The 22,972-nt window shown below is 43.6% G+C and overlaps 1 protein-coding gene across 2 annotated transcripts; it reads left to right on the top strand.

Annotated features, from left to right (window-relative positions):
• The first annotated feature begins 2,743 nt into the window (after window positions 1-2,743).
• Window positions 2,744-22,800, top strand: acvr2aa (activin A receptor type 2Aa). 2 transcript variants are annotated; one of them, XM_063887773.1, is made up of 12 exons: window positions 2,744-3,497; window positions 9,708-9,921; window positions 10,304-10,419; window positions 10,607-10,761; window positions 10,899-10,922; window positions 11,339-11,482; window positions 11,764-11,895; window positions 11,997-12,127; window positions 12,247-12,361; window positions 19,316-19,454; window positions 20,593-20,723; window positions 20,815-22,800. In XM_063887773.1, the coding sequence occupies exons 1-12, from the start codon at window positions 3,443-3,445 to the stop codon at window positions 21,007-21,009; spliced, it is 1,551 nt and encodes a 516-aa protein (XP_063743843.1). In that variant the 5' UTR covers window positions 2,744-3,442; the 3' UTR covers window positions 21,010-22,800. The 2 variants fall into 2 exon arrangements, with proteins under 2 accessions (XP_063743843.1, XP_063743844.1); XM_063887774.1 differs by lacking the exon at window positions 10,899-10,922.
• The last annotated feature ends 172 nt before the right edge of the window (window positions 22,801-22,972 follow it).

The following is a 22,972-nucleotide window of genomic DNA, read 5'->3' as shown; positions in this document are numbered from 1 at the left end:
AGGAGCTCTCGAATAAAGGAAGGAGTCGCTGCCAGAGACGCCATCATCAATCAAGTTAGCATCATTATTATTAGTATGAAGGTAAACTACAAAAAAGCATATATATACATATATATATATATATATAGGGCGGTGGTGGCGAAGTCCATAGGGGCTTGGCCTGGGAACTGGAAGGTCACCAGTTCAAGTCCCCGAAAGACCAAGTGCCACCGTGGTGTCCCTGAGCAAGACACTGGTTACCTACACTGCTCCCCGGGCGCCGTACATAATGGCAGCCCACTGCTCCTAACACTAGGATGGGTCAAATGCAGAGACCGCATTTCGTTGTCCTAGTACTTGTACTCTGTGCAATGACAATAAAGTTGAATCTTCATCTTCTTCATCTTCTTCATATAGCTACATGTTGTAAATCTATATGTTGTTTTTCTATGTACATTGGTACAGGAATGAGTCTTCGTGTGTCCTGGTCTGGAGATCAAAGGTTTTCTGGATGTGTTTTTGGCTGTTATCCTGAAATAAGGTTAACACAAGCTGAAGAGATGTTAATGTTTTGTTTTACGACATAAAATATATCAGTAAATATCCAACTTGGATTTAAAAGCGGAGGTTGTTCTCCTCTCGTCTTACTTTGTTTATGTATGCATTATAAACACCAAAGGAAGTCCTTACATGTGTAAACTTACTTACCATTAAACCTTTGATTCAGATTGAATATGTATCCATCTGTTATATACAGTGGGGCAAAAAAGTATTTAGTCAGCCACCAATTGTGCAAGTTCTCCCACTTAAAAAGATGAGAGAGGCCTGTAATGTTTATCATAGGTATACCTCAACTATGAGAGACAGAATGGGGGAAACAATCCAGGAAATCACGTTGTAGGATTTTAATGAATTTATTTTCAAATGATTGTGGAAAATAAGTATTTGGTCAATAACAAAAGTTCATCTCAATACTTTGTTATATACCCTTTGTTGGCAATGACAGAGGTCAAAGGTTTTCTGTAAGTCTTCACAAGGTTTCCACACTGTTGCTGGTATTTTGGCCCATTCCTCCATGCAGATCTCCTCTAAAGCAGTGATGTTTTGGGGCTGTCGCTGGGCAACACGGACTTTCAACTCCCTCCAAAGATTTTCTATGGGGTTGAGATCTGGAGACTGGCTAGGCCACTCCAGGACCTTGAAATGCTTCTTACGAAGCCACTCCTTCGTTGCCCTGGCGGTGTGTTTGGGATCACTGTCATGCTGAAAGACCCAGCCACGCTTCATCTTCAGTGCCCTTGCTGATGGAAGGAGGTTTTCACTCAAAATCTCACGATACATGGCCCCATTCATTCTTTCCTTTACACGGATCAGTCGTCCTGGTCCCTTTGCAGAAGAACAGCCCAAAAGCCTGATGTTTCCACCCCCATGCTTCACAGTAGGTATGGTGTTCTTTGGAGGCAACTCTGCATTCTTTCTCCTCCAAACACGACGAGTTGAGTTTTTACCAAAAAGTTCTATTTTGGTTTCATCTGACCATATGACATTCTCCCAATCCTCTTCTGGATCATCCAAATGCCCTCTAGCAAACTTCAGACGGGCCTGGACATGTACTGGCTTAAGCAGGGGGACACGTCTGGAACTGCAGGACTTAAGTCCCTGGCGGCGTAGTGTGTTACTGATGGTAGCCTCTGTTACTTTGGTCCCAGCTCTCTGCAGGTCATTCACTAGGTCCCCCCGTGTGGTTCTGGGATTTTTGCTCACCGTTCTTGTGATCATTTTGACCCCACGGGGTGAGATCTTGCGTGGAGCCCCAGATCGAGGGAGATTAGCAGTGGTCTTGTATGTCTTCCATTTTCTAATAATTGCTCCCACAGTTGATTTCTTCACACCAAGCTGCTTACCTATTGCACATTCAGTTTTCCCAGCCTGGTGCAGGTCTACAATTTTGTCTCTGGTCTCCTTTGACAGCTCTTTGGTCTTGGCCATAGTGGAGTTTGGAGTATGACTGTTTGAGGTTGTGGACAGGTGTCTTTTATACTGATAACGAGTTCAAAAGGGTGCCATTAATACAGGTAACGAGTGGAGGACAGAGGAGCCTCTTAAAGAAGAAGTTACAGGTCTGTGAGAGCCAGAAATCTTGCTTGTTTGTAGGTGACCAAATACTTATTTTACCGAGGAATTTACCAATTAATTCATTAAAAATCCTACAATGTGATTTCCTGGATTTTTTTCCCTCATTCTGTCTCTCATAGTTGAGGTATACCTATGATAAAAATTACAGGCCTCTCTCATCTTTTTAAATGGGAGAACTTGCACAATTGGTGGCTGACTAAATACTTTTTTGCCCCACTGTATCTATGTGTTGTAGAGCTATGTGTTGTAGCGCTATGTGTTGTAGATCTATGATTGTGGCTCTATGGGTTGTAGATCAATGGTTTGTATATCTATAGTTGTAGATCTATGGGTTGTAATGGCATGTGTTGTAGATCTATGTGTTGTAGAGCTATGGTTGTAGATCAATGGGTTGTAATGGTATGTGTTGTAGATCTATGTGTTGTAGAGCTATGGTTGTAGATCTATGTGTTGTATTTCTATCACTCTCACACAAAGGGGGCGGGGCTATTTGAGATTCCAGACGTCCTGCATCAGGACGCGGCACAGGATTGGTTGAAGAACACGGTTTGAGCTCCGTTTACTCACCCCATTAGTCACTGCTGCTGTCAATCACATGATCGGATTACTATGGAGGAGTGAACGGGAAGAAGGAGGGGAAAATAACAAAAATAATCTGAGCGGGGCAGCAGCCATCTTTCCTGTGCTTTCAGGACGGAGAGGAGAAGAAAGACATAATAATAACAATAACAACAACAATAATCTGAGAGAGAAAATAAACAATCATCTCAGAAGAGTAGCGGACCGTTTCTCCAGCCCGGATCATTTACAGCTCGTAGTTCCTCCTCTCCAGGCAGGAACCCTCTCCTCTGAGGATCTTTCTGAACGGCTGTGGAGTTCAGCACCGGACAGTCGACCGGGCTGCAGAGGCTGCGGCTGCGTCTCTGCACCGGGTCTCACCACGGATCATATAAACGCTAACATGCTGTAATCTGTTAACACTCCGGATACACTGTCCCGTGCATGAGACAGAGAGCAGGTCTGTCAGAGGACCAGTTCTCTCTCCTATTCACCCCGACCCTATGCTCTGGATCTCTGCTGGATCTGCTTGTTAACTGTGTGAGTCCAAGTGGACCGGTTCTCCCCCGGGGATCAGGTCCTGGTTCTCTGCTGGATCCTCAATGACAGTACATGAGTCTCCAGGTCGACCGGTCTGATCTCTCTGCAGAAAATCTGAGGTCGGCTGGTGTTTCCTGCTCTGTGTAGCCGGGCCTGAGCCCCGATAAACGGGGTATATCTGCTCCAGCTCCCGGTGGGGGGTGGGGGGTGGGGTGGGGGGGTCATCAGAATGGGATCCGCCACCAAACTGGCCTTCAGCGTCTTCCTGATCTCCTGCTGCTCAGGTGAGGCACTACCCATCTTGCGTTAGTGTGATCATTAATGTTATCATTGGCATCATCACCAGTTGGATTAAACCACAGGTGAGTTGGATTAGACCACAGGTGAGTTGGATTAAACCACAGGTGAGTTGGATTAGACCACAGGTGAGTTGGATTAAACCACAGGTGAGGTGAGTTGGATTAAACCACAGGTGAGTTGGATTAGACCACAGGTGAGTTGGATTAAACCACAGGTGAGTTGGATTAAACCACAGGTGAGTTGGATTAAACCACAGGTGAGGGATTAAACCACAGGTGAGTTGGATTAGACCACAGGTGAGTTGGATTAGACCACAGGTGAGTTGGATTAAACCACAGGTGAGTTGGATTAAACCACAGGTGAGTTGGATTAGACCACAGATCTATATATATTAAGAGTTTAACGGTTCACAAACATGTAGGTTCAGTACAGCAGAAAAAATGATCACAAAACACACAATATTTTTAGTTTTTTAAAAATTATTATTTAACGGTGAATATTCTCTCAAATAAATACAAAATATAATAAAATAAACATTCAGGTGCAGCATTTCTCAAATGAACTGTACTGTGCTTCAGGTCAGCAGCTGGGCATTCATTGTGTTTTCATATTCTCTCAGAAACACTCACTTGTCCACATTGCTTGCAGAAAGGGCAGATCTGCTGGTCTAACAATGTCTCCTGCTGTGGAGAACAGCCTCTCGCTAGGGCAGTGGTTCTCAAACCTTTACAGTCAGGCCCCCCTTGGGTAATTGAAATATTTTCGAGCCCCCCCCCCCACTGAACCCAGTTCCGACCTGCATTGGTAGGATTAATTGTATGTAGTTGTACAAACTTTACATTTTCTCTGCTAATAATAACAACACACAAAGATCCAACAATAGGTTTGTGTGTTATTAGGGATAGAAAACAAACCACTGTGAAATGAATCGTAGCTTTATTTGTTTTTTGTTTAGGGAATCCTTAAATTAAAATTGCTTTAAGGTATTTCGTGGATTTTGGGCTACATATCATTCAGCAAGTCACTAAGTACATTTACTAAAGTACTGTATTTAAGTACAATTTTGAGATACTTGTACTTGCTTGAGTATTTCAGGTTTTGCTACTGTGTACTTCTACTCCACTACATTTATTTAATACCTTTGGTTACTTTACAGATTTGGATTAATGATGTGAAATATAATCAACCCTTAGACTTTAGTACTTTCCCCACCTTACACGTATTTGGGGCAACAGCTTCGATTTATGGCAGAAGGCTGTGCATTTCTCCATCTGAATATGATGCCTTTTGGCCAGATGATGGACAGATTTCTCCTGTTTACGGTGAAAATACTTCTGCCAAAAGAGCCTTGTAGAGTGTACGTTTTGAACACTCTGCTCCCTGTCCCCGGCAGATCTGTGTGCATATATATATCTATATATATATATATAGATATATATTAATATATATATCCCGTAGAGCAGGGGTGCCCAAATACTTCCCGATGGAGGGCCAAAATTGAACGTGAGGGGAGGGCCGAGGGCCAAAATTATAATTTTGCAGTACATTAAGTGTGCGGTAAATATATGAGTGCAGTACATTACGTGTGTAAGTTAAGCATACATGTGCAAAATAAACACTATATCACAAAGTCATTTTGAAAAATGAATTGTTCTGTTTATTGTGCTTCACATTTAGGTCAATAACATTTCATAACATCGATCTGGCTTCTTTAAATAAAAAAAAATAACTGAAGCACTATGAAATATTTGTGGACAGGTGTGGAACATTACCAGTCCTTGGGCCTACCATACTCCCAGGTGACACAATGGGGGCCTAGGGCAGGCCTACATATTCTGCCTGTAGTAGTCCAATCAGTGGGAAACATGAAGCCTGTTCTTGGTTTTTAAAAGCCTCTCAATATCAGGTTCAAGCTGACTAACTGACAAAGTGAGAATGTCATGTAGGTGAGAGTCAGATAAAGCATTCCTCAGTTTGGACTTGTTAAGATTCATAAGGCTGAAAGCCTGCTCACAGACATAAGTACTTCCAAAGAGGGATAACATAACCTGGGCATGTTTGCGGATCTTTCCATATCTGTGTGCGGGAATAGACCTGTAAAAATCTTGTAAGGAAAGCTCTCTGAACCTGCTATGGAGGTCTGAATCAGACTGAAGTCCCAAAAGTTCCATTTGAAGCTCCTCACTGACTGCATCCACATAGCCCGAGTGGCATTTTCTTGTGCAGTCGACGGCTGAAGTAGAGTTCGCTGCTGGGTGGTTAGCTTTGTTAGCAAGTCTGCTAACTTGACCGATGCGATGTTCTCCAGTGTACTTTGCGAACTCAGCCGCATGCTTAGTTAGATAGTGACGGCGAATGTTGTATTCCTTTGAAACAGCAACCCTCTGCTTACATACCAGACACACTGCATTGGAATCTACCTCGGTAAAAAAATAGACCTGTTCCCAAGTTTTTTTAAATTTTCGTTTGTCTGTGTGCCACAGCCTACTACGCTCCATCTTTGAATCCTCTCACTCACTAGTCTTGGGCGTTATCGGATAGCTAGGAGCTGACTGGAGCTCAACAGCGCCATCCTATGGCAATATTTGGTAGTGCGCCAATAAATAATTTTCAACGAGAGCTTCTGATCGTTTATGGTGGGACAGTGCGGGAAGGCACGGGCCAAATATAATCGGTCGCGGGCCAAGTTTGGCCCGCGGGCCCCAATTTGGGCAGCCATGCCGTTAGAGCAGGGGTTTTCAACCGGTGGTCCGCGGACCCCTGGTGGTCCGCGGCGGCATTGCATGTGGTCCGTGACAAGAGCCTATGTTGATCAGTTCACCATTGTTTTTTTTTAATATAAATTCGCTTTGATATTTCAACACATTTCCAGAATACCGTTACATATCGTGAAAAATATGTTTAAAATAATATAAAGGAAATTCAAGCTGACAGAATGTAGCCTTGCGCCTATCCAGTCTATGGTAGCCTGTGATTCGCTAATGGTAATGAGTTGCGTCGCTAACCTCACTTATTATTCATTACGTACAGTCTTGCGAGCAAAGTTGACACACATTTATAAGCATAGCCGACGAGAGTATTTTAAGATAGGTTGTAGTACAGCAAACATTTGTTACATATGTACTAGTCTAGCTATATATCTAGCACCAATGGATCGTTTTGTAGTGAGGAAAGTGCCAGAGGGACAGGCTGCCATGACAGAGGGTCAGGCTGCCACGACAGAGGGACAGGCCGCCACGATAGGGCAAGGACAGGCTTCCGAAGCGTCAACTTCGCAAAAAAGACGAAAAAGAAAATACAATGAGGAATATGTTAAATATGGATTCACAGTGACGACAGACAGAGCAGGAGAGGAGGTACCACTGTGTTTCGTATGTTCAACAATTCTCTGTAATGAAGCTATGAAGCCGTCGAAACTTACGCGGCATATGGAGACGCATCACGTCCACTTGAAGGCCAAACCCGTTGAGTACATGCAACAGATGTTGCGTGATTTCAAAGGACAGCAGGCTACCATGAGGAAGAGTGCAAAAATAAATGAAAACGCACTGAAAGCATCGTATCTGGTCGCTCTCAGGGTTGCAAAAAGTAAGAAGCCCCATACCATTGCAGAGCAGCTTATATTGCCAGCAGCCATAGATATGTGCAGAGCTATGGTAAGCGAAGAATGTGCCAACAAATTAAAAACTATTCCGTTGTCAGACAACACAATCGGAAGACGAATTGGGGAAATGGCAAATGATGTCAAAGACCAGCTGATGGCAAAACTTCAGACAGTTCTGTTTTCCCTTCAAATCGACGAGACGACAGATGTTACTAATGATGCGCAACTGTTAACATTTGTGCGATACGAGGACAGTGGCACTATGTGCGAGGAATTTCTTTTTTGCAAACCACTGCCCGGGCGAACTACCGGTGTAGAAATATTAAAGCACTGGACGATTTTTTCACGGAGCACAATATCTCGTGGCAGAGGTGCGTTGCATTATGCAGCGATGGGGCCCGAGCCATGAGTGGCAGCAAGACTGGACTGTTTGCGCATGTAAGGAGGGTGGCTCCGGGGGTAATTTGGACACACTGCCTGATTCATAGAGAGGCTCTCGCCTCCAAAGATCTCAGTGTTGAGCTCAGTGGTGTGTTTGATGTCGTTGTCAAGACGGTCAACTTCATAAAACGAAACGCATTGAATACACGCCTGTTTTCATCCCTATGCCATGACTTGGGAAGTGAACACAGCTCTCTCCTTTATCATTCAGAGGTGCGTTGGCTGTCTCGCGGCGCTGTGCTCGCCCGTGTGTTTGAACTACGCGGAGCTATCTACGAGTTCTTGTGCGAGAAGCATTCTGATCTGGCTTCCAATTTCAACGATAGTTACTGGTTAACTAAGCTGGCGTACCTCACAGATGTTTTTGCAGAGCTGAACAAGTTGAACAGCTCCATGCAAGGGAGAGATGCAAACGTCATGCAGCTCTACGAGAAGCTCGACGCATTTGTGAAAAAAATGTCAAAGTGGATCGAACGAGTGGAGAGCAATAACTTGGCGATGTTTCCTTCAGTTGAGGAATACCCCTGACAGCACTGACATCAACGACACTATATGTGAGCATTTGAGGAAGCTTGTGCGTCAATTCGCAAAGTACTTCACTGATTCGGAAGAGTGGCGCCGTGACAGCAAGTGGATCCTGCTCCCATTCAGTGACGATGCATCAGTAGGGTCAAGTCTGACGGCTGTGGAAGAGGATAAGCTGATTGAGATGTCCACAGACTCTGTCAGGAGGCATATGTACGACACACAGCCCCTTGTTAAATTCTGGATAAGTTGCCAGACAGAATTTCCACAGCTTGCTGCAAAAGCAATGAGGTGTCTTTTGCCCTTTCCAACCACATACCTGTGTGAGAGTGGTTTTTCTACACTGGCGTACTTAAAGAATAAGTACAGGGCTAGGCTTGATCCAGAGAATGACATGAGACTGTCTCTGTCTACCATTTCGCCACGAATAGACAGGCTGTGTGGACTTCACCACGCCCAGATATCACACTGACAGGTAGGCCTAATTCTCCCATGTTTTCACTGTTACGACCCTGGCGGGTTTAGGCCCCGCCCTGTGTTAATGGTAAGCCTGTTCTCTCTCCCTGCTTTTCTCAATCTCTCTCTGCTTTTCTCAATCTCTCTGTCTCTACAGCAGGTGATTGGTGACAGGTCTGTCCTGGCTGGGTTATAAAAGCCCTGACCAGCCAGCAGTTGAGGCTGCCTTGGTCTTCATTTGTTGGATTTTGGTTCTCCGGTGTTGTTGGATTTTTGTTCTCCGTTGTTGTTTTGTCACACACCTAGACTGACTTTGCATGACATTTTTAGTTACTTTTCCCAATACTGAATTGCACAACACTTTATTATTCTTTATTCTTTCTTTAAAATAATCTTTAATTTAATTTAATTTAATAAATCTACTTTTATTATTATAAAATCTGCGTGGCCTCTCTTTCATGTTTCATGCATTGAGCTATGCATGAAACACCAAATACACACGCGCACGCGCAGGCACATCAGTGGGCTGCGGATTGCTTTCTAGTCCGAATGGTGGTCCCTGGGACAAAACCAGTTGAAAACCCCTGCCGTAGAGCATCTGGTCCGAGCGTTAGTGGTGCATTCTAACTGAAGCAAAAGCCACGATATGTCCCGGATCAAATCCAGCGTTGACTCTGGAATAAAGTATAGCATGCACATGATGCACTGAAGCTGCCCCAAATGTATCTTGTGAAGGCAATCTGCTGTAGCTTCTCAAACAAAGCCAACATGCAACAGAACCTAACGTTTCATAAAGAGAAAATGAATACAACGTTCTACATATCCAGCACACTCTGGTCTTTAGTGTTTCAGACGTCTCACTGGTGCAATGAAACCGCACGGTGTGTGAGCTGAGCAATCTAACAGAAAGCATGAATATATCCAACATGTAATCCAAGTGAAACAAGGCCATGAAGAAGGGATATACCCAAAAGGAATGGATCCACCGGCTGCAGAGAAGCCAGGCTTCAGAGTCCTCAGGTTCAAAAGTTACTTTAGGTTCAAAATTTCTTTAGCAGCACCAGACCTCCCCACCAGCTGCCGGCCTTCCTCTCTCCTACCAAACATCTCCTCTTCCTTTGATGATGTGTGTGTGTGTTCTTAATGATTCCCCCCTCTCTCTCCTTAGGTGCCATCCTTGGACGCTCTGACTCTCAGAAGTGTGTCCATTACAGCCCCTCCTCCTCCTCCTCCTCCTCCTCCTCCTCGGTGCTCACCTGTCCGGTTGATAAGGATAAGACTGATAAAAGGCTGCACTGCTTCGCCACATGGAGGAACGTCTCTGGAAAGGTGAGGGTGGTGCAGCAGGGCTGCTGGCTGGACGACCTCAACTGCTACAACAGGTACACACACACACACACACACACACACACACACACACACACACACACACACACACACACACACACACACACACACACACACACACACACACACAGCACTAGGGCTGCCCTAAAAAGAGAGAAACACAAGGACTTTAGCCTCTGCAGACCATTTACATACACTAACACCTGTAGAACACACTACAGAAGAAGAATGGGGCTTTAAAACAACCCTGTTCTTCTTCTGCTGTTTATTACCCTGTTCTGCTTCTGCTGTGTATTACCCTGTTCTGCTTCTGCTGTTTATTACCCTGTTCTGCTTCTGCTGTTTATTACCCTGTTCTGCTTCTGCTGTTTATTACCCTGTTCTGCTTCTGCTGCTTTTAACTCTGTTGTGTTGCAGGAGTGAGTGTGTGGAGAAGAAGGATTCTCCGGAGGTCTTCTTCTGCTGCTGTGAGGGCAGTTTGTGTAACCACAGATTCTCCTACAGCCCAGAGAGCAGACAGCAGCAGATCCCCAGTGAGTGATAGTAACTATTACTAACAGCCTTTAAGCAGCAGATCCCCAGTGAGTGATAGTAACAGCCATGAAGCCTTAGATCCCTCTCAGTCTGGAGATGACCCCCGGGTCACGGCTGTGTTGGTTCGTTGTCACAGTGTTTCTGAACGTCATTAAAAGTCCTTTCTTCGTCTATGTGTTTCTGCAGCGACCAACAAACCGGTGGTCCCGACCCCCCCAGTGTTTCCCACCCTGATGTACTCACTGGTTCCGGTCATGGCGGTCAGCGCCATCCTGCTGCTGTTCTTCTGGATGTACCGGCACCACAAACTGGCCTACCCTCCCGTACTGGTTCCTACTCAGGTGAGCCAGAACCAGAGCTGTAGTGGAGCCGCCATTAGACGCTGGAATACTGTATTTTCATTTGAAGATTTTGAGATGTGTCTGCAGCTCTCAGGTGTTTCCTTCTTCCTGTTTCTGACTTCCTGTTTCTCTCTCAGCACGCCTTTCATATAATGATCGAGGTAAGATGATCTCCCGTTTCATTGGTTCCTCTGTGTACGTTTGATTTGGTATCTTCACCCTCCAGCCTGAAGCTCCTTTAAAACACAATGTCACCATCTGTTATTGTGTGTCTTTATTTCCTGTTAATGCCGCACCCCCCCTGCCTGATTCTGTGAGGTCACATCCTGTTCTGTGAGGTCATATCCTGCTCTGTGAGGTCATATCATAGGTTTGATGCTCTCTAGTTAGAACTCCACCCCCCTCATCGGGTCTATCTGGTGTGCAGGGTTGTGATTGGCTCGAGTTGTGAAAACGAACCCGTGCAGCGTCACAGAATAAAGCAGCGCTGTGGTGATCAGAGAGTGTGTGTCTGTGTGTGTATGTAAATACACGTTCATCAGGTGTGTGTGTGTGTGTGTGTGTGTGTGTTTTGCAGGACCCCGGGACCCTCCCCCCCTCCCCCGTCCTGGGTCAGAAGCCCCTGCAGTTGCTGCAGCTGAAAGCCAGGGGTCGTTTCGGCTGTGTGTGGAAAGCTCAACTGCTCTGTGAACACGTCGCTGTCAAAGTCTTCCCCATGCAGGTGTGTGCTCTCGCAGCGACACTGAACGCACCGTCTGACCTCTCAGACAGTATTGGATGTTTCTGCCTTTGACACACACACAGATGGAGATCATCTTTAAAGTCTGCTTCAGACTCTCTAATCTTCTTTCATATTAACCACAACACCTCTCTGACGTGTGTGTGTGTGTGTGTGTGTGTGTGTGTGTGTGTGTGTGTGTGTGTGTGTGTGTGTGTGTGTGTGTGTGTGTGTGTGTGTGTGTGTGTGTGTGTGTGTGTGTGTGTGTGTGTGTGTGTGTGCAGGACAAACAGTCATGGCAGAACGAGCTGCAGATCTTTGGTCTGAACGGGATGAAACATGAGAACCTGCTGCGCTTCATCGGAGCCGAGAGGAGAGACCTGGAGCTGTGGATCATCACAGAGTACCATGAGAAGGTATATTAATATATAAAATACATAAACAATAGGCGGTGGATCATCACACTCATTTTTATTAATAATGAAGCAGAACTGAAACGGGGGTCTTGTGTTGTCAGGGTTCTCTCTCAGACCACCTGAAGTCCAACTTGCTCTCCTGGTCTGAACTCTGCACCATCTCCCAGACCCTCAGCAGGGGGCTGGCCCACCTGCATCAGGACCGGGGGGGGAAACCTGCTGTAGCTCACAGGTACACACACACACACACACACACACACACACACACACACACACACACAAAGCAAATCTTTGTAAAGGCCTCTGTAATTGTGTGTGTGTGTGTGTGTGTGTGTGTGTGTGTGTTTTCAGGGACTTTAAGAGTAAGAACGTGCTGCTAAAGTCTGACCTGACGGCCTGCATCGCAGACTTCGGCCTCGCACTGAAGTTCGAGGCGGGAACATCACCTGGAGACACACATGGACAGGTATTCTTTAAATCCCATGAAGAAGCTGCTCCTGAAGACATCATCACCCTGTTACTGTAGGGTACATGCCAAGTCAATTAACTTGTATCCCTGCGTCACTCACTTGTGTCTTTTCCTTGCGTCTCAGTCCCTCCCACCAGGGATGCACGGAGAGACGCAAGGAAACCACGCGAAGAAAGAGGAAGCAAGGCAAATGAGTTTTAAAAGCAATAGGAGGTCTTTTCCTCGGAGCGTCAAGCGAAGCCATGTCCATTTGTGATGACGCCGGTACGGCTGGATCGCCTGACAGCAGTCAACTCTCCCCCCACACCTACAAACTCTGTTCAGACACATTTACTGACATAAACATGTGTATAATGTATTGTAGACCGAAAGAAATTGAACTAAAAAGAACTTATTCTCAACAAAAGATTAAAACCGTTCTTAAACGCTTTTCTTGCTGACATTAAATCCATCTCTCTTTTTTTGTACTACAAAGGTAGTACAATACAGGATGTATTTAAATACTATGTCTTGAATTGTTTTTTACATTATTTGTCAAACAAATCCCGCCCACCCACCATACCCACATACTGCCGTAAAAAGAATAAAATAAATAATAATAAAAAATGCATACTCATAATGAAGATCAATCAGAATAATAACATTAATAGAGAAATAAAAAAAATGATAATAATAATAATAAAAAATAATAATAATAATAATAAAAAATATATATAAATAAAAAATGATAATAATAATAATTAAAAAAAATAATAATAATAAAAAATATATATAAATAAAAAATGATAATAATAATAATTTAAAAAAAAAAAATAATAATAAAAAATATATATAAATAAAAAATGATAATAATAATAATAAAAAAAATAATAATAATAATAATAAAAAATATATATAAATAAAAAAAAATAATAATAATAAAAAATATATATAAATAAAAAATTATAATAATAATAAATATATATAAAAAATATATATAAATTAAAAAAATAATAATAATAAAAAATGCATATTCATAATGAACATAAATCAGAATAATAACATTAATAGAGAAATAAAAAAAATGATAATAATAATAAAAAATATATATAAATAAAAAATAATAATAATAATTAAAAAAAATAATAATAAAAAAATAATAATAATAAAAAATAATAATAATAAAAAATATATATAAAATAATAATAATAAAAAAAAATTAAAAAATAATAATAATAATAAAAAATATATATAAATAAAAATTAAAAATAATAATAAAAAATATATATAAATTAAAAAAATAATAACAATAAAAACTAAATAAAAACAATGTAGGAGGAGGAGGGCGGGCGTTCCGCACTCTATTACATGCCTTTAGTTATGTTTGGTCAAAACAAAACAGATCAGGGCCCAACTGTCCTACGGGAGGGTGTTGAGCCTGTCAAAATACAAAATCAATGGGTCCCATATTTTGTGAAATTTTCGTATTGATGCTCTGGTGAAGTACTTCATTTTCTCTAATTTCAGGAAAAACATTAGGTCGCTGAGCCAGACAGACACTATAGGAGGATCAGGAGATTTCCACTGTAAGACTATTCTTCTACAGGCTAGCAAGGAGGCAAAAGCAAAAGCATTCTTCTTATCAGTGGTCAGCAAGCTCTCGTCAATAAATACTCCAAAAATGGCCATTTCTGCAGAGGGTTTCACTTTGGTATTAAATGCATCGTTCAAAGTTTTGCAAATAGATGACCAAAAGTCTCTTAATTTAGGACAGGTCCAAAACATGTGAGCCATATTTGTTGGTGCTGATTTACAGCGCTCACAGCTATCTTGGATGTCAGGATAAATGTTGGATAGTTTGGACTTGGTGTAATAGATTCTGTGAAAAACCTTGAACTGTATCAGGCTGAGACGGGCACAGGATGATGTTCCATTAACTCTAGCCTGAGCGCAGTCCCAGACTGCTTCAGATATGTCCATCCCAAGTTCTTCAGCTCATTAAGTTCTAAGCCAGTCTAGTGACGTTTCTTGAAGGGAAGTAATTATATTTGAGATGTTTGAGATCTGTCTCTTGTGCTGAATGGGGGCCCGCAAAATCATCTCAAGTCCTGAATCCGTTGGTAAAGCAGGAAATGTTGGCTTTGAATAAAGTGACGGACCTGAAAGTATCTAAGTAAGCTTGACCGCTGTAAGTGGAATTGTTCAGAAAGATCAGTAAAAGTGCCAAAAAACCATCTATGTAAAAGTTGTAGCATACAGTCAGACCATTTCTATGCCACAATGTGAAGGTGTTGTCGATTCTGGCTGCAGGGAAGAGGTGGTTGTCGCAAATTGGACTATACACAGAGAAATCTTTAAGCTTGGATTTTTGTCTGAATTGTGCCCATATTTGAAGAGTGGAAGTTACCACTGGGCTTGATGAGAACCTGGATGGTGAGAATGGTAATTTTGCTGTAATTAAAACAGACAGTGAGGTAGAAATGCAAGAGTTTGCCTCAATTTTGCACCAATCCAGTTCTGGAGCCTGATACCAGTATATTACTTTTTGTATATTGGATGCCCAGTAATATTTTTTCATATTGGGAAGTGCTAAGCCACCCTGGTCTCTAGGTCTTTCCAAAAGTTCTCTACGGATTCTAGGATTTTTGCCAGCCCATAAGAATGAAGAAATTAACTTATCCAAAGACTGGAAGAAAGAATTAGACAAAAAGACTGGGAGACATTGAAATAGATACAAATCTCTAGGTAAGACGTTCATGTAGATTAAGTACCTCCAAAATAAACAGCAGGACGTCGGATATGAAAACAAAGGCTTCTTTATGTAGAGAAATCAGTAGCGAATTACACGTTCAGCAAACACCACAAAACATACAATCAACAGCTCCATGTTTGCTAGTCATTTTTCGTATACGCGGCACTTCTTATCATCCTAAGGAAAACGCGTAACTCTTGTTTTAGCCGCTGAGCATTCTGGTAGTTCAGTTTCTGAACCCTTTGTTAGGCAATAGAACAGAAAACATCTCAAATCAATATCAATCAGATAGAATACAACCAAATATAAGGATTTCTAACTCTCCTTTTAACTGTAAATAGTAATACAACCTTTAGCAGCTTTATATGCATTAAATCAATAAACAGATTAAATCATTAATCTTATAACTAAGCTATTAAGTTACAACAGTTCATCTTTATACAATTAACTCTACCTGTCAGAGATAAGAAAAGGACAGACCATCTCTTTAAATCTGCTTCCAATTTGAGTAAGAGGAGTTTGAAATTCTTTTCATAAAGATCAGAGAAAACACTGGTGACTTGTATCCCTAAGTATTTAAAGCCAGACTTTGACATACGGAAAGGGAGTTCATTGCCTAATATCTGAAGGGCTAGATTATTGACTGGAAAGTATTCACTTTTGGAAAGGTTCAATTTGTAACCTGAGAAAAGTCCAAAGTCATTTAGGATATTAATAATGTTAGGAACGCATGACGCTGGATCTGAAATATAAAGCAGCAGATCATCTGCATATAAAGAGACTCGGTGTTCAGCTTCCACCTGGTCTACTATATTCAAATGCGTCCCTTGCAAAAATATTACTTCTGCATTAAATTTCTTTAAGTGGGAAAATATCTTTGCTCTCTTATTTGGCCCATTCATTCCTTTTACATTCCAAGTAATAAAACGAGTTGGTGTTGCACCTACTTCAGCCCTAACATTATTCATATCATAAGACATGTTCTGTTAAAAAGAAAAAGAAAGTAAGAGAGAGCCCCGTAATGTCAATGACCTCCAGAAACAAAAGCATGATAAAAAACAAAGTAAAATCCCCTTTAGCAGTATACAAACCCCATTCAGTACAAAATAAACAATCAGTTGTCTTAGAAATTGGACCCCTCCCAACCCTCATCCTTCCTATGTCTGCCTCTAGAACAAGAGCAGACTGCAGGCTCACTCCTAACTCCCGAATTTTCCGATACATCCTCTCCTACCATAAACTGTGAAGAGCCTTTGACCATTAACAATGTGAAACAGAATAGCATAAAACAAAACTCTCAGGTTGTAACCTTAACCACAAAGCATAAGTAATCTAATAACCAAAACATCCATCAGTCACGTAGACCGCGTACATAAAAAGAGAAAGAAACGGCTCGGCTAGATGAGCATCAGCTCAAGGTAAAGGGTTGACCTAGTCTAATATCCAACAGGTGGCAGTCGGTGGCCAATATCGCTTGAAACAATAATACGAATGACACTTACCAGAAAGAAAACGGTCCAATAATCGGACTATATAGTTCCCATAACTCAGCAGGTGAGGCTAAATAAAAGATTACCTCAAAGGGCAAGTTCCCATTTTCTACATAGAAACGTTATTCAGACGCGTTAGCAGTAAGCTAGCTTCCAGCGAAGGTGCCTGACTCCACAGGCTATCAGTCCAAAGAACGGTTAGTTTTCTTCACGCGTTACCTCTTGGTCATAGAAAGCCTTTGCTTCCCCCGGTGAGTTGAATCTGAAGGTCTTCCCGTATAGTGTGACTCTGCAGGATAAAGTAGCTGGAATTTTATCCCCTTTTTGTAAAAGGCTTGTTTGATGTCGTTGAATCCTGCACGTCTCCTAGACAAACTGACGCTGAAGTCTGGGTATATTCTCAGGGTAGCATTTCGGTATGTAGTTGTGTGCTGTTTAGCCCATTGCAGCAATCGTTCCTTTTCTTGGAATCGGTGAAAACATACCACAAACGGACGCGGGGGTAGACCAGCTTTTTCAGGCTTTTTGCCGACTCTGTGCGCTCTCTCCAGAGCAGGGGTAGATTCAAACAGCACATTGCCCGTAATCTCCATCAACATGTTCGACATGAATTTAACAGTGTCCTCATCCCCCTCACTGCCTTCTGGAATATTTACAATCCTCAAATTGGCTCTGCGAGATCGATTTTCTAAGTCGTCAACACGATCCAAGAGTGTAGCATTCTGGGTGCGCAGAGTTTCGATAGCGGCTTCGGCTTCAAATATCTTGTCAAAGTTATCACCTGCTAGGGATTCCGTTGTAGTCAGGCGTTGTTGAAAGCTGTCCAAGGTCTCTTTTAGGGCATTCACCGAAGTGTGCAACCGTCCAAGAGATGCCTGAATGAGTGTAGAAATGTCTTCTTTTAAACTAGCGCGTTGTTTAGACAGTTCTTCCATCAGTTGAGTCATGGTTATACCCTCGTCTTTGGAAGAGCGGTCACTAGCAGGAGAAGCCATGGCTGCTAGCTTGTTAGCAATGGTGTTTCGTGTGGTCAAACCAGCCTGTTTTTGTCTGGAAGTAGGCATTAGTTGCGTGTGGCAATACAACGCAACCAAATACTTATATAACTTCAAGTCCTGAGATCCTGATATTAAATTTGATAAAGTAACATGCAAGTTAGGTCAGAGCTCCTCACACATGCTGCCTACTCCAACATGGTCGAAACCAAAACTCCATCTCTCTTTTAATGTTGTCAAAATGAATTGGAGATCATGAAAACTGATTTCATGAAAACTGTTTTCCTTTGTCCTCGATCCTCTGTCGCCGGTCCTCGGCCCTCGCTCCTCAGTCCTCTGTCCTTGGCCCTCTGTCTTCGGCTGTCGGTCGTCTGACTTCCATCCTCTGTCATCAGTCCTCTGTCCTCGGCTGTCGGTCGTCTGACTTCCATCCTCTGTCATCAGTCCTCTGTCCTCGGCTGTCGGTCGTCTGACTTCCATCCTCTGTCGTCGGTCCTCGGCCCTCTGTCCTCGGCTGTCGGTCGTCTGACTTCCATCCTCTGTCGTTGGTCCTCGACCCTCTGTCGTCGGTCCTCGGCCCTCTGTCCTCGGCTGTCGGTCGTCTGACTTCCATCCTCTGTCGTCGGTCCTCAACCCTCTGTCGTCGGTCCTCGGCCCTTTGTCCTCGGCTGTCGGTCGTCTGACTTCCATCCTCTGTCGTCGATCCTCGACCCTCTGTCGTCGGTCCTCGGCCCTCTGTCCTCGGCTGTCGGTCGTCTGACTTCCATCCTCTGTCGCCGGTCCTCGGCCCTCGCTCCTCAGTCCTCTGTCCTCGGCTGTCGGTCGTCGGACTTCTATCCTCTGTCGTCAGTCCTCTGTCCTTGGCTGTCAGTCGTCTGACTTCCATCCTCTGTCGTCGGTCCTCGACCCTCTGTCGTCGGTCCTCGGCCCTCTGTCCTTGGCTGTCGGTCGTCTGACTTCCATCCTCTGTCGCCGGTCCTCGGCCCTCGCTCCTCAGTCCTCGGCTGTCGGTCGTCGGACTTCTATCCTCTGTCGTCAGTCCTCTGTCCTCGGCTGTCAGTCGTCTGACTTCCATCCTCTGTCGTCGGTCCTCGACCCTCTGTCGTCGGTCCTCGGCCCTCTGTCCTCGGCTGTCGGTCGTCTGACTTCCATCCTCTGTCGTCGGTCCTCGACCCTCTGTCGTCGGTCCTCGGCCCTCTGTCCTCGGCTGTCGGTCGTCTGACTTCCATCCTCTGCCGTCGGTCCTCGACCCTCTGTCGTCGGTCCTCGGCCCTCTGTCCTCGGCTGTCTGTCGTCTGACTTCCATCCTCTGTCGTTGGTCCTCGACCCTCTGTCGTCGGTCCTCGGCCCTTTGTACTCGGCTGTCGGTCGTCCTTCTTCCATCCTCTGTCGTCAGTCCTCTGTCCTCGGCCCTCTGTCCTCGGCCCTCTGTCCTCGGCTGTCTGTCGCCTGACTTCCATCCTCTGTCCTCGGTCCTCGACCCTCTGTCGTCGGTCCTCGGCCCTCTGTCCTCGATCCTCTGTCGTCAGTCCTCGATCCTCTGTCGTCAGTCCTCGATCCTCTGTCGTCGGTCCTCGATCCTGTCGTCGGTCCTCTATATTATATTGCATCATAAGATATTTAAAAAAAATAATACAGCACATGATATAGTATCATATATGATATTGAATTATTATGTAATCTGGTTGTATAAAATGTTGTTGTGTATGATGGACTCTTCCTGTCTTTGTCCCAGGTGGGCACCAGGCGCTACATGGCCCCTGAAGTCCTGGAGGGGGCCATTAACTTCCAGAGGGACTCCTTCCTGCGGATAGACATGTACGCCGTGGGGCTGGTGCTGTGGGAGCTGGTTTCCCGCTGCAAGGCTGCCGACGGTGAGACCCTTATACAATAAACATACACCGATCAGCCATGATATAATCCCCTTGCCTAATATGGTGTAGGTCCCCTGACCCGTTGAGGCCTGGACTCCACTGGACCTCTGAAGGTGTGCCACTTTGGTGTTTGCCACCAAGACTTGAGTGCCATCAATAAAATTCACCTGTGCTCGTGGTCCATAACATACACCTGCCCTTACCCTAACCCAACCCCCACCGTGGGCCACTGGATTCACAACGATGACATCATCAAACGGCTCACCCCCATGACTTCCATACACGCTGTCTGCCATCTGCCCTGTCTTCATACATAAAGAGAACACCTCTCCAACGTGTGAAACTTCATCAAAGGTGAGCATTTGCCCACTGAAGTCAGTTACCATGAAGAACTGCAGTCAGGTCAAGACCCCGCTGAGGATGACAAGCCTGCAGAAGAGCTCCCCTGAGAAAGTTTCTGGCAGTTTCTGCAGAAATTCTTTGGTCTTGAAAACCAAATGTTGCATCAGCTGTCCGGCAGGCTGGTCTCAGACGATCTTGCAGGTGAAGATGCCAGATGAGGAGGTCCTGGGCTGGTGTGGTTACACCTGGTCTGCGGTTTGTGAGGCTGGTTGCTGCCAATTTCTCTGAAACGCCTTTGGAGACGGCTTATGGTAGAGAGATGAACATTTAATAAAAAGCTCTGGTGGACATTCCTGCAGTCAGCTGGGCCATTTGCACGCCTTCTCAAAACTTCTGTGACATCATGCTAGGAGAAAATCTGCACATTTTAGAGAGGCCCTTAATGGGACCAGCCTGAGGCCCACCAGAGCAATAAGCATTCCGTCTAATCAGCATCTGGATATGCCACACCTGTGTGGTGGATGGGTTATCTCGGAACAGGAAAAGTGCTCACTAACACAGATTTAGACACACTTGTGAACAACATCTGAGGAACAGGCCTTTGCGTTCATAGAAGAAGTCTCAGATTGAAAAATGGGAGTTAAAACAATATATATTTATATATATATATATATCCTGCTAAACCCCATGAATGGGAGCGGCCCGCAGGGCGGGTTCATTAATAGGTTCAAGTCACCCCTCTCTCTCTGATGGTCTACAATGGTCTCTGATGGTCTCTCTTGTCCCGTCAATGCAGGTCCTCTGGACGAGTACATGCTGCCGTTTGAGGAGGAGGTGGGCCAGCATCCGTCTCTGGAGGACATGCAGGACATGGTTGTCCACAAGAAGCTGAGGCCGACGCTCCGAGAGAGCTGGCAGAAACACCCTGTGAGTCACACTACATTACCCAGAATACACCGCACTATATTACCCAGAATGCATCACTTATTTAAAAAACTTGTGTCTGCGATGCGTTCAGGGCCTGTCAGCACTGTGTGAGACAATGGAGGAGCTCTGGGATCCGGACGCTGAGGCTCGTTTATCGGCCGGCTGCGTTGAGGAACGTCTGCTTCAGATACAGCGGCAGGCGGTTGGCACGGCGACACAGGAGGTTGGCACTGTGGTCACCATGGTAACCAATGTGGATTTTCCGCCTAAAGAGTCGAGTCTATGACGATGCCGAAGACCAATCGGGATGCAGCAGCAGGGACTCAGTGAGCGGCTGCTGACATCACATCCTGTTTTCTACTACAAAATAAAACACTTCCTGGACTTTTTCTACGATAGTGGGACGTCTGAATCTAAGAAGGGCGACTCGTTTCTCTGAATGATGTGAAGCCAACAACAAACAGCTCCTGAATGTCCCCCCCGCTGCAGATTACTTCATATATCCACATCTCTATCGATATATAGGTATATATAGACCCTAACCCTAAATGTAGAAATATCTATATCTCTAGACATCATCGGATTTCCTCCTGAGAGCCAGGATTTAATCATCAGGATCTCTAGGAGACGTGAGCAGAAACTGGAATCCAATAAATATTGAGAAATAATGTAAAATATAAAACACAGATTTCTATTTATTACGTATTTATTTGAAGTGTCATCTTGACATCAATAGTTAGTGTTTTATTAAATATCGTCTATATATTCCTTTGATGGGATGATCTTAAACCATTGGACATTTTAAAAGTTTCTTTCCAGTTTCCATACTTCCTGTTTGCAGTTTGAGTCGCTGCTGGAGTGATGCTCTTTGGTTCCACTATTTAAATTCATGATTATCCAGTTATTCCAGAACCACTGAGGGTAGATCAGCTGGTTAATGAGGAACATTTCACCTGATGTTAGATAGACTGCTCACTTATTATCATGGGGAAGATATTAATCATTTGTTGGGCTCAATGCAAAATACAATCTCCTGATTTCAAAATAAAAATCTGAAACAAAATGACAATCAGAGGTTCTTATAAAATGATTAAATATGTTTCCCCTCGTTAGGATGATCTGGCCCCGTCAGGATCGGCTCACCAGCCGTCATCCTGTACTAACCCTTTTCTAGGTCTTCAGACATATTAAAAGCATGCTCTTATTTTTTTAATGTGTTCTTTTCATTTCCCTCTGTAACTTCCTGTCTGTGGTTCATTGTGATGAAAACTGTGGTTTAACTTAATTATTTATTCAAATGAATTTATTGTAACGAGCATTAAAACAGCAACATGTGAACAGAAGTCGTTATTTCAAATTGTAAAAAATAAATTACATTTCAATTTTCAATGATGAACTACAGACAGTGAGGCATTCAGGGACCTTCAGGAAATCCAAACACTTCCCCTCAGTGTGTTGTGATTTTATAAAGACTCGACAGGAAGTCCTCCCTCTGCGCTCTTCGGTGTTTCAGACAGTGGGTTTCTTCTCCTGTTGTATTTGAACCTGATCGTGCACTCTGTAAATATGAAGGTTGATTTAGCATGAGTCTGCTTTTCAAAACACAGACGTCCTTTTTATTGTTGAAATATTTTATTCACAATCAGTGTTACCTGCTGCCCAGTGTGACTAAGTAGTTTCTTATTTATTCATCTTGATCTAACCTCCGCCCATCTCTAATAATATATCTAATACTAACACTCTTATAAAGTGACAGAATAGAAAGGGTTTTATTATAATTCATCATTTCCTTTACATTGTGTGGAAATAAAAGCCTGTTTATATTTCTCAGTTATTATTGGATATAATAATAAAACATATAATGATTATATCAAGCTGTTGGACAGCCTCCACTCAATATATCTAATAATGAATGTGTTATTGGTTTTTATATTTGATAACCCTAACCCCTAAATATTTCCAACTCTGTCATGGTGCGTTCACCTCTGGGCAGACTGAGTCTTTGAGGGCTTGTGTGTTGAATATTGTACAGATGAATGTGTTTGCTGAAATAAAGAAATGAAGTCTCTGCTCTTAATGTCTGACTGTCCGTATGAACCTCAGTAATTAATACTCAATAATATGTAATCATCCCTAATGAGAACTTATTTACTTAAAATAGGCTGCCTATTTGAGGCTCCTATGGTAGGCTTGCATGTCCAACATCACCTTTGCCTTCTGGGTTTTATGAACTTTGACAGTAGGTATGA

The sequence above is a fragment of the Eleginops maclovinus genome, chromosome 7, assembly GCF_036324505.1.
Source record: "Eleginops maclovinus isolate JMC-PN-2008 ecotype Puerto Natales chromosome 7, JC_Emac_rtc_rv5, whole genome shotgun sequence".
In the NCBI taxonomy this organism is placed as follows: domain Eukaryota; kingdom Metazoa; phylum Chordata; class Actinopteri; order Perciformes; family Eleginopidae; genus Eleginops; species Eleginops maclovinus.
Note: the sequence above shows the minus strand (reverse complement) of the source record. Positions and strands in the feature narration are given on the sequence as shown.